The sequence below is a fragment of the Lontra canadensis genome, unplaced genomic scaffold (assembly GCF_010015895.1).
Source record: "Lontra canadensis isolate GAN:19392208 unplaced genomic scaffold, GSC_riverotter_1.0 scaffold116, whole genome shotgun sequence".
Classification (NCBI taxonomy): domain Eukaryota; kingdom Metazoa; phylum Chordata; class Mammalia; order Carnivora; family Mustelidae; genus Lontra; species Lontra canadensis.
In genome coordinates, this window is record NW_022631110.1 from 2,599,552 (window position 1) to 2,611,995 (window position 12,444).

The window sequence follows — 12,444 nt, forward strand, 5'->3', positions numbered from 1 at the left end:
TATTTCAACATTTTTATTGGTGATAACATATTTTTAAGAAAAACACAGATGAGAAATAGTGATGCCTTCCCAGTGTGGAGATGTGTGCGTATGTTTCAGAATATATCCTTTTTAACAGCAAAATTTGTATCTATGGCTTGGCAAGGGTGGTATAGCATGACCATGGATGAGAAATGGCCTCCAGAATCAGACTTCTTGAGTTTAAAATCTTAGCTGTGTTACTTCTTAGCCATATGATCTTGGGGTAAGTTACGGAACCTCATTAAAACTCAGTGTTGAGTCACCATGTTATATACCTGAAACTAAGGTGGCATTGTATGTCAGCTCTACTCAGAAAACAAAAACAAACAAAACCCCGCACAACTCAGTCTATCCTCATCTATAAAATGAGCATGATGGTAGGATCCTCTTCAGAAAGTGATTTGAGGATTACATGAGATAATACATTGGAAGCACTGAGCACAGGGCCTGGTGCAAAGTACTTAAATAATCAAAATAAAGCTTGTTTTTTCAGGTACCATATTGGCCTATCTGGTAACAGTGCCTACAGTTGTAGGGTTTTGCTCCTGCTGAAGGAGGCACATGTCAATCTGTAAAAGAACTTAAGGCAGTTGGGATATTTACATATAAATCATGGATTGAAATATTTTAGAATACTTTAGTGTCAAACTGTATTTACTGCTACTTGGATTAAGAAATAAAGAATTTCTCCCAAGGAATGGCTTCATCAGGGAATAAACTAAAATCACTGTTTTTTTTTTCCTGTTTTCTTTTATGATGCATTTTGAATATTTTAAATTACAGAGCAAAACATTTAAAGTAATGATGCTTGATAGTTCCTTGTTAAGTATATCATCAATTTAGAGAATTCACTGTTCCAGAGCATAATTAAGTCAAGTTATATAACCACACTTTAAGTAACTTAGTAAATTTTATGATTGTTATTACCAATTAGTTGCTTTGCCATCATTTTAAGGAACAGTTGGTTCTGGCCATAAACCAATGACTAGGTAAGTTTAGACCGTCACTACTAGCAGGAGTAAGTTTTGGTTACAAGTCTCTGTGTCCAGGACGGTTGTTCAGTGATTGAGGCATGATTTTTATGGGGTGGAGATCTTGACAATACTGGAAGAAATATAGGTCCTCTGGATATTTTTCTATTTTTTACTACTCATAAAATTTATTTTTCATTCTCTTTCTAATCGTTTTTTTTTCCACTGAGGAAATTTATTTTGGTAAATGTTAAATGCCTTGATATAGCTTGTTCACACATGGAGATAGCAGCACAATTTAGGAACCTCTATCTTTTTGCATTCCAAAATAATATAATTTCAATTTTGAGACAAAATTAAGGGTGAGGTATGGAATTATCATTAATGGTTTACTTGTATATTTTTAGCACATCGTTAGTTTGTTGTTCAAAATGTCCGCTTTTAACTAACTCACTGTTTAAACAAAGTAAGATACTGAAACAAGTAGAAAATTATGCCTATCACGCTGACTACAGCTGGTGACATTCTGTTGCAGACGTTGTGGGGGCAATGGCAAGCTTTTGTGAATAAATTGAATTTAAAACACAGTTCTTTAGAGCTATTTTTCATGTATTTTTCTTCTTTGTCTACACCCATATTATGTGTAGCATCTCAGGGTGGTCGTACAAGTAATAAACCTTGGTGTGTCATCTCTTACCTCTCCATTAAATACCCATGAAGAGATTTAAAAAAAAAAAAAAGCCAAAAAGCTCATGAAATTTCTGTAAATGAAGAAACTAAAAATTAAAGATTGTTGGCAAGTCAGAATATGGATTGAAAAATACAGCCTTGAACATCATGCTCCTTATTCTACTTTCTGAGCCAGACTAGGGCAAACTGTCAAAATGAAGTAGCAAAAGGCTTGGTGGGACCCATGCCCACTGGAGCTGGACACAGGCAGCCATCTCATGGTGCTAACTATTATTTGACCCTGAGGGAGCTGGAGTTCTCTGTCCCCCAACTAGCCCACATCAGCACCTGTATTGCCAGATCTTTTCAGAGACCAAGCACCCCAAATACAGTATGGCAAAAAACAGAGAAGGATTGGAAGCAGCAAGTTGCAGCCTAGGATTCACAGACCCCCTTGGCAAGGTGTGGTGAATGTAGAGGAGAGGGAACAGGATGTGCTAGGAAGTGTGGGTTCAGCTAACAGCTTATTCTCACAGCTCCGCGCAGGTGATTTAGCCTCAGCCCAGCCAACCCAATGAGAACAAATTTGCTGGGAATCCAGGTTTTGACCTTGGTCTCAGGTGCATCAAACAGCATTTGAAGCCTCAGTGGCTGAAAAAACCCAACTAGCCTTTCAGGTGCCAGACCTAGTGAATCTCTTCCAATCTTAGTAGGGATGAGTTTAAAAAAAGCAGGGGGCAGGGACGTGTACCCTATGAAAAGACATGGGAAGATAAAGAAAACACTGCTCTGAAGATTTAGAAGCAACGCATAGTTCTAAAAATGATTTTTTTGTAACAAGCAGATGCAGTCTTCTGAAGGAGAGCCAGGAGGATATGACCTCTATAGTGAGAGCAAGCTGAAACAAGGCAAAAATTGAAGTCTAAGTCCGCTGAAATAGATTGATAGAGAAACCTAAAATGGAGGAAATAAAAGAACAAAATTGATGTAGCAGTTTTGATTAATTCACTCATGAAATACTTACTGAACCTACTCTGTGCCTGCTGTTCTAGGCACTTACACAGTAGTGAATAAAACATACAAAGCAACAATGAGAGAGCAAACTAAAAGTTACAAGGTTTCTAGTGAAAAATACTAGGAAAACAGGTGTAGAAACAACATGTAAGGTTGCTAGAAGAAAATTTTTCTAATTTCATTGATTTCCAGATAATATTAGTTCAACACCCACCCCCCACTCTCTTCTAGGTATATTCTGGTAATTTAAAATTTTTATTCCAAGGAAAAGCCCTAATAGGATCTAGGCAGAAACAAAGTTACATATGTTGGAACAAAAATCAAATGGGCCTCAGACTCCATTTTCTCCCTCTTAGAAAGAGAAGAAAGTATATGGAGAAGAAGAAGTACATGGATTTTGTTATAGACTTTTTACTCCTATGTGCTGGAAGTTTGCTTCAATAAACATACAAACCTACAATGTCTATGATGTGAACGGCACTTCCCAGGGCTTTGCAGTGACACAACTTTACAGGGTTCCAGATGAATTTAGAACAGATCACAGTAGGGGCACCTGGGTGGCTCAGTCGGTTAAGTGTTCGTTCGACTCCTGGTTTCAGCTCAGGTCATGACCTCAGGGTTTTGGGATCAAGCCCCGTGTAGGGCTCAGTATGTGGAATCTGCTTGAGATTCTTTCCCCTTTCTTTTCCCTTCCCCTCTTATGTGTGCTTATGTGTGCTCTCTCTGTCTCTTAAATAAAAATAAATAAAACAAGTCACAATAATTTAAGTTGGTTCTAACATAAGAATCAACAGATCAATCATGTAGACTAAACTAGAAAGCTCTGAAAGAAAATCGAGTATATATGTAAGAATGCTAAGATACAACAAAGAACTAAAAATCCATGGTAAAGAGTGTTGGGAAAGTTGATTCAGCATTTAGAATTATATTAAATACAGATTCCTTCACCATATCATATATTAAATGACAGGTGGATAAAGATTAAGGAAAGAAATTAAATCATTTAAATATTGAGATATAAAGGTGGATGAGGGGCGCCTGGGTGACTCAGTGGGTTAGGCCTCTGCCTTCAGCTCCGGTCATGATCTCAGGGTCCTGAGATTGAGCCCCGTGTAGGGCTCTCTGCTCAGCAGGGAGCCTGCTTCCCCCTCCCCCTCTGCCTGTCTCTCTGCCTACTTGTGATCTCTCTGTCAAATAAATAAATAAAAGCTTTTAATAATAAATAAATGTGTATGAATATTAACCATACTCAGGCTAAGTAAGGACTTTGAACACGAAAGTAGTGGACATAAAGGCATATATCAATAAATGTGACTATAAACAAATCAATAAATGTGTAATTATAAGTTACATTCAACAACAACCAAACCCTAAATAATTTAATGACCACAACAATCTGGGGAAGATATTTGTAACAAAATTTGGCAACAGGTTCACATCCATGAATCATCAAGAAAAATATTAAGCTTAATGGACTTTTTTTCCACTTACCAGTTGATAGAATAAAACTTCTGACCTCACTGATGTCTGAAGAATCTTTTCAGTGATTTTATTTACTATTGGTTATGGTTATAGAGTGGGTGTTCTTATATATTACTGAAGGAAACCGTGAGATGATATATTTTTGTCTATCTGTTTTGGCAGTATTAGGAGCCTTTAATGTTCATACTGTTGGACCCAGATATATCACCTGCAGAATTTACTCTATGGAAATAAAGATGCAGATGTTGAAGTATTGACAGTTAAATAACAGTCCATTAAAAAATAATTGTTTTAAAATTACTTAATGACAGGTTAAAATGTATCTCATACAATATCAAGTGAAATAAAAACATATAACATTGTATACAAATACTACTGTTCCAATTTGAGAAAAATTTACTGGGAAAAAATAAACCAAAATGCTAGCAAGGGTTATTATGCCTTTTATGTTTTATGTTTTATATAATGAGTTTACATTATTTTTTAAGCAGTTTGAATAAAACTAAAATGTTAAATTCTTTCCAACATCTTCTGCTCTTAAATGCATGTAGTTTCCACTAAAGATTGCGTTGTTTTTTGTAGAAAACTTCATCCGTTTTGTTTCATTCTTTAAATAAATAAACTGTATTGAGTGAGAGAGAGAGGGAGAGAGAGAGAGAGAGAGTGTGTGTGTGTGTGTGTGTGTGTGTGTGTGTATGTTGAGACAGGATTTCCATGGTATTGATGAAAGGAAAAATAAAAAAGTAAATGCTTAATTTCATTTGACCCATTTTCAGGTAACTTTTATACAGTGGATTCTATTTATGAGATGCCAGAAATTAATCAATTTCTTTCTTCAGGATGATGTAAATAAGTTTGTAGTAAATGTAAATTTGTAGTCCTATCCTGGGCGAATTTGAACTAAGCAAGACCTTTTATAAAATCAGACAAAGTTAATATTTAGGATGTAATAAAAAGATGTGTTGGCATGTGATGTAATGAGCACTGGGTATTATATAAGACAGATGAATTACCTCTACCTCTGGAACCAATAATACACTGTATGTTAATTAATTAAATTTAAATTTAAAAAAATGCCTTGGGTGGTATGACTTGGAAGATGTCTCAGCTGAAATGCAAGCAGGTTTTTTTGTTTTTGTTTTTGTTTTGTTTTGTTTTGTTTGGTAAGATTTTATTTTTATTTACTAGAGAGAGGGTAGGGGTAGAGGGAGAAGCAGACTCCTTGCCGAGCAGGGAGCACCATACAGGGCTCGATACAGAGCTCTACATGGGACTGGATATTGGGACCTGGGATTATGACCTGAGCCAAAGGCAGACTTTTAATGGACTGAGCCACCCAGGTGCCCCAAAATGTGAGCAGTTTTACTCTCTTCCTGGATGCATATCATGCTGCCTCTTTGTGTCTGGAGCCAAGTTTCCTGATAGTGTTCTTAATCTTATGCCATTCATCGGTGGCTGGCTAGCCTTTTGAAAAGGAGCAGGGTAAGAAAATGGTTATCACTGTGTTAAGAGGGCGTAGCATACCTAGCAGACTTACCCGCTACTACCTGTACTAATATTCTAGCTGATTCCCCCGTATCAATTTAAATTTGCCATTATTTCTTCCCAATAAGGAAACACTTCCAATATCAGAAAGTACCTGGAAGTCCGAGTACAAAAAAATTATATCCCAGAAGCTGTCTGTACTCTACAATCCTATCAGTCCTCCATTAACAACAAAAATGTAATACTCTTAACAGCCTTTTTCCTCAGTAGCCTATAGCACTTTCAGATGAATTTTTTTTTCCTATAACAAAGATGAAAGCTGGTATTTTCTTATTTCAAGGGGCAGATGAAAAACAGAGAGGGTTTGATTTTACAGACCTAGTTATGACTCAGGGTTTGTTGTTGAGCATAAGAATTAAGAAATGGTCACTTCTCACCCCACCCCACCACCGCTTTCATGATCCCCCTTTGCTTTTATAAACAACTAAAGAGAAGTGTTTATTTTTAATAAGTTAATGATTTGTACCTTATTGATTATTGCCTGCTATTGTGTACATTTTTAAAGACTTTGTTTTGATGCGGGGACACTCATTTATTTAAAGGTTTGCTCCTACAGATCTGAAAGTATACCCACTTTCACTACAAAAAAGCGGACCTGAGTCATTCAGAAGACCTTCCTGTATCACATGTTGGCTTTGAAGAATCTATATATTATTTTGCCAAAAGCTTTTTTTATTCCTTTTATAGACCAGAATTAGACATGAGTTATTTAACCTCATGGTGCTTAGTTCTGAGCATTTCCATTTCCTTTCCAGCCCTTGTATTTTTTGAAATGTTTCAGTTTAAAGTAGGGTCCTGCTCACAAACTGCTTCTGTTCAGGAGAGCAAAATAACTAGATCAGTTTGTTAACAAAAAGTTAAGTGAAGGGAGGAGACTTTCAAGAGGAATTCTACTACCATCAACTACCGAGTAATGCAGAAGCCTTTTCTCTGCTCTAGAAGCCCAATTAAAATGTTTCTCTGGGTTTCAGATGGAAGTAACAAATGATGGTATATTGTATTGTCAGTCATCCTGGCATTTTTGTGTAGCCTCAAGACATCGACACTTCTGGTTTGTCCATGGTCTATCACCAATCTCCTCTCTTGGTCCCCTTCTCTCACCCCATTATTTTTTTTTCCTTTTCTGACAATGTCTGTAGGGTGGTAAGAAAGAGAATTTTGGAACCAGGAAATGAGGGCCTGAGAAAGAAGAGGGTCTGTTTGTTTACTCTCTGGTTTTTTGCTGTTCTATCCCCGAATATACCCCCCCCCCCGACAATTGGGATTCCCGATTTCGAAAACACTGGGAAATGACTTTCTGCCTCTTTTTTCCTTTGCAGGAAACGCATGAAATTGTGGCAATCAAGAAATTCAAGGACAGTGAAGGTATATATATATATATTTTTTTTTTTTTTTCCTATTTGTATTTAGTCCTTGTGAATAGAATGTGGAAGAAATAGGATCTAGCTAACTAGACTTTGTTCCTGAAATTTTAAAGTCTCCATCTCAGAAAGCGAGTATAGCTTATTTGTTATCATACTTTGCTTTGGAACATTTGGCTCCTTCTATGTGAATCTTTTCATATCTCATGATATTAGAAAATGTATCTTATATTTTAAGCTACAGTCAGCATTGTGGAAATCTTGCTTCAGATGCTGAGTAGAAGGCATGCTATTTATGCTATTCCTAAATACTATTAAAATGAGAAGACCAATTTGAAGTAAATATTTTTGTGAGTTCACACAAGTAGTAATTGCTGTTTGAAGGGCTTTGGTATTGGTTATTGTGATCTCCGGTTTCCAGTCAATTAGAAATACAAGGATAAGTGGTATATAGGTAGTATGAAGAAAATGATATTATATTTAAAATAACTCATTTGAAGAATAAAAGCTTTTCAAGAAGAAATTCCGTAGTTGGAGTCCTTGGTTACGTCCAGACCATTTCAGATGGAGTATTAAAATTACCCTATGCTGGGCAAGAAAATTTTAAATAAAACATTACAAAGAAAGTAATGTATAAAATATAAATAAATAAAGCATCTCAGTAGTTATTAGGTTTTAAGTCTAGACTATTGGTCGCCTAAAGATAGACAAGTAGAGAAATTTACCATGAAGGCACACATGGCCTTTCAGAAGCTCTAGGCAGCATTTTCCCAAAATTTTCTACAGAGACCCACAGAAATATTTTTTTTTTACATTCTGATCCAGTATCCACATACAGAACATCCTATATATAACTGAAGCAAAAATGTCACAAAACTATTATCCTAACGTGAGTTTCTTCATTTTCTGTTCTTTCCTACTCATATAAATGCACATAAGTGCCTATTTGTGGCATCAATGTGACATTGATTTTTTACCACTGAATCATAACTTGCTTTGTGAAAAGTAGTGCTAAGAGGACCGGCATAGCATTAACTTTCCTATCTAATGGAAGTATGACAATAGCAGTCATAGCCTACCTCCATCAGCACACATTGACTGAGCACTGGAAGACACCAGCCTCTGTGTTTGTGAACAGTTTCATCACTCCTACTTTAGACACTTAGCAAACATTAAATAACAAAAAGAGCTCCCTAATAAAGTCCTGGGGTAGATTCAGTAGTATTTGATAGAACCCACCTCTGATGTTCTGCTTGTGTGGAGCACATCACATCATCCGGGAAACCCTTAGCAGCCATTGTCTTGCCAGCCTTAAAGAGAAGGCAATAATTAAAAAAAAAAAAAAATGCTTTTAGCTTGTTGTAAAGAAAAAAAAATCTGCTCCAAATGATGTACCTGTAGTCCAATAGGAAACAATAGCCCCAGGCCAGTCCACTCTGAGACCATTGGCAATGAGCTCTTTGAGCAGTGGCTTTGGGCTAACCACAGGTGGCCAAGAGACAAAAGGTGATCTACTAAAAAGAGTGGTTGCAACAGTAGATCAAAGCATAACCTTTGCCTTTGTGTAAAGACTTCTGGCTGTACATTCATCTTGTAAGGCACATCGTCAAGCATCGGTTACCACCAAAAATAACAATTGTCATGAAGTTTTTGAAAGGCAGTACAATCTAGGTCACATATGCCATTGCTTTAAAAACAAAAAAACAAAACAAAACAAAGCAACAACAAAACAAGAAAAAAAAACTAAGGTGCCATATTCTTCACAATCCCTGTTCTGTGCATACCCATTCTTAGCTTCAGTTAAACCATGTGTTTGTACCTGATACCTTCAGAGTGGTAATCAGTAGCATATCTGTCGAGATTTACTGAGCACTGAGCCAGGTGCTGTAAGAGACATGAAGGTAAGTCAGGTGTGTGTAATTTCGGGAAGCTTGGTAGAATTAAGACCTGTTTAAAAAAAAAAAAAATAGCAGTAAAACGGAGTAGAAAGCAGTCCGTGCCTGAATGAATTTGAGTAATTTTGAGGCAAGAGACATTGTTTCTAGCTGTGGCATCCAGAAAGTCTATGCATAGTCTAGACATTATATAAAACATTTGATCAGCCTTCATTTCTGTGTGCTGACAAAGCATGAATCCCCTCTGCCCTCATTTCTGCCAGACCCTTATCAGTTACCGTAGCTCAGGGACATGCAACCTTATCACCCACCCATAATAGAACGAAGGGAACGAGTGTGGTGAGCAGCCCTTCTGGAATGTGAAGTGCACATAAATAGTTCAGTACAGATGGGAATGTCCATTCAACCCCTATGGCAATCACTTAATTCTGAACCATTTGATTAGCTTAAATTTCAGTCAGGACAGTTCTAATAAAAATAGAGTTTCGGGGCGCCTGGGTGGCTCAGTGGGTTAAAGCCTCTGCCTTCAGCTCAGGTCATGATCCCAGGGTCTTGGGATCGAGCCCCACATCGGGCTCTCTGCTCGGCGGGGAGCCTGCTTCCCTCTCTCTCTCTGCCTGCCTCTCTGCCTACTTGTGATCTCTGTCTGTCAAATAAATAAATAAAATCTTTTTAAAAAAATAGAGTTTCATCATAATTCCTTATTGTCATATAGTTCTCATTAATCTCATTTATTAGTCACTCTAAAAATATTCTGCTGTTATTATGATAGTGAATGTTCTAAACCCAGTGTTTAAAAATCTTTGTGAAGATCATGAAATAATCCTATAAAAACGCTTACACTGAAATAGAATCTGAACTTGTCTGATTTGCATTCAGGCTAGTCAAGTATTCTCATACTGATAATATCAAGGGATATTTTGTGAGAGTATATATTATCTTCTATTAGCTTTGAAAGATTGTGATCATCTCCTATTTTCTTATTAAATTCATATTTATCCACAAATTTGTATAAAATATTTTTGAAAGTATATTTTAAGATAGACCACTATTTAATTCAAGCTGTTCTTGTTATCCCAGGATAATATCTATCTATCTATCCTATCTAAAATGGGAACCAAACTTTCATAGTAAATAAAAAGTTAGACTGGAACTTTAAGTTGGGAAAATGGAACAAAAATAATAAAAATAAGTTACTTTATCTTATAGTTAACACAATTTGGATTATAATAGCAACTATTTGCTGTTCCTTAGAAAAAAAAGAATCAAGTGTTACCTTTTTTTGGAGATTAAAAAAAAAGAGGCTCATTAAAAAGTACACCAAGGGCTTTGTCAGTTTTCCCTTTATTTTTGTCCCCGTGTCTCTATCTTCATCCTAGTCAGTTTTTTATTCTCCAGTTACTAGCTGTTAGAACTCCATCAGATCATTTATCAGTGTGTCTTTTGTCTATTATTTTCCTTAAGACTGACATACTGGGTGGGGATACAAACTCATGTTAAAGTGGAGGACTTGTGTGAGTGATGACATTTTTATCTGAGATCTCTTCATTAGTTAATATATTTTTTATTTTGATGACTTTTGCTTCTTTATTCGTTATCATCAATGTAGAGTTTCGGTTAATTTTTTTTTAAAGATTTTATTTATTTATTTGACAGAGATCACAAGTAGGCAGAGAAGCAGGCAGAGAGAGAGGAGGGAGCAGGCTCCCTGCTGAGCAGAGAGCCCGATGCGGGGCTCGATCCCAGGACCCTGGGATCATGACCTGAGCCGAAGGCAGAGGTTTTAACCCACTGAGCCATCCAGGTGCCCCTCAGTTAATTTTTTTTAAGAGAGAGAGAGCGCGCACACACATCTGAGTGGTGGGGAGGGACAGAGGGAGAAGGAGAGAGAGAATCTTAAGCAGGCTCTGAGCCTAGCACAGAACCCAAAGCACAGCTTGATCTCATGACGCATGAGACCATGACCTGAGCTAAAACCAAGAGTCAGACGCTTAACTGATTGTGCCACCCAGGTACCCCTGTGAGTTTTCTATTAATGTAAGTTCTCACAGAGAAACATTAGCTATAAACACCTAATCGTCCAGGAGTCTTCATAGAATTAGTTCTATTTAGTATTTGGATTTTCCGAGAAGACGAAAAATGACCACAGACCAAAGAATTACTAGAAATGATTCAGATGAAAGATATTTTTTGGACTATGTATAATGATAAATTTAGCCTAATTCATCTACCCTTCCTATGACTCAAATTTTATACAATGAGATTTGATGTTCAGATGATAATCTGTCACTGTTAAAGGATCATTCTCATGCACACACCTATACAAATGTCTGCCATCCTCAAGTTAGTGAATAATCCAGTAGCCATGATTTAGCCTCGATAGATTTGAATTAACAAGAATTATAAACATTGTGTGTTCATATTTTACTTGAGAAGGTCCTGTGATCTAGGAATTATTTTTGACATACCTTTGGATCTTCTGGTGTGACAACATCTTTTGCTTCTTAGGACTTTTTAGTCTTTCCCTAAAAGTACAGGTGATGGGTTCAGGAGGGTCACTGGGCTTTGCTATGTGGCAAGGAGGCTGATTCTCAGGGAGCTGTATGGTAGTCCATAGTTAAGATGGAATATAGGTTGTGCCTCTACTTTTATATCAAATAAAATGGCTTGCATTTCATATCCTGCTTATCTTTTCTGTAGATAAATATTTTTTTTCTCTTGGAATGGACATATTTATTCTTTTTAAACATGAGAAAATATTTAATTTGTCATCCCTTCCTTCCTCCATTTTATTTCATCTTTATTTTTACCCAGACTTTAGAAAGCTCTATCCTGATCTCTGGATTGAGGAACTCTGCTCTCATTTTGTATAACGGTACAAAACAAGAGTTCATAGTCTTTGGTCCTTAAATTAAGAAACCAGATTTCTCTGTAAGAGAGGCCTTAAAACAAACTTTCCTACCTTTGGTTAAACGGAGAATTCAGTTAACTAAGCTTAAGCATTCTGGCTAGTCGTGATTTCACCACACTTCTTTAAATGTCCAGAATGGAACTCTTTCAAGCTTCAGGGAGTCTTCTAGGATTTGATGAACATTTGCACCTTTCATAATTTAATAAATTTCTTTTGTGCTTTACCCAGTCTTCATAGCTGAAGATTTAAGGATTTTCATCTCTCTTTTTTTTTTTTTTTTTTTTTTTTTTTTGGTATATATGGTAGCAGTACCGCCATTCAGACCCCTTGGCCAAGTTAATTACCTTCTTGGCGGTATTCCTTCTTTAGTCAGGGCAACCAGACTCAAATACGGTACCGTTACGGTTTTGCACAAAGATGGGTTGGCTTTTTTCCTCCTCCTTTGTATCCACTTAAAGGTCCATTTTGGGGGGCCTCTTTGGCTATACAAGAATGTCAGGTTTGTGATTTCATAAAGTAGGTTACAGCTATTTCTGGATTTCTTTTCTGAGCCCACAGTTCCTTAAAAATAGAGT

At 36.6% G+C, this 12,444-nt stretch overlaps 1 protein-coding gene across 5 annotated transcripts in view; it reads left to right on the plus strand.

The window, feature by feature from the left end:
• Positions 1-12,444, plus strand: part of CDKL5 (cyclin dependent kinase like 5) — a 225,304-nt gene that overhangs the window by 131,802 nt on the left and 81,058 nt on the right. For all 5 annotated transcript variants that reach the window (XM_032840834.1, XM_032840837.1, XM_032840835.1 and 2 more), the window contains one exon: positions 7,022-7,067. In XM_032840834.1, coding sequence (XP_032696725.1) covers positions 7,022-7,067 — 46 coding nt within the window. The remainder of the gene's footprint in view (positions 1-7,021; positions 7,068-12,444) is intronic.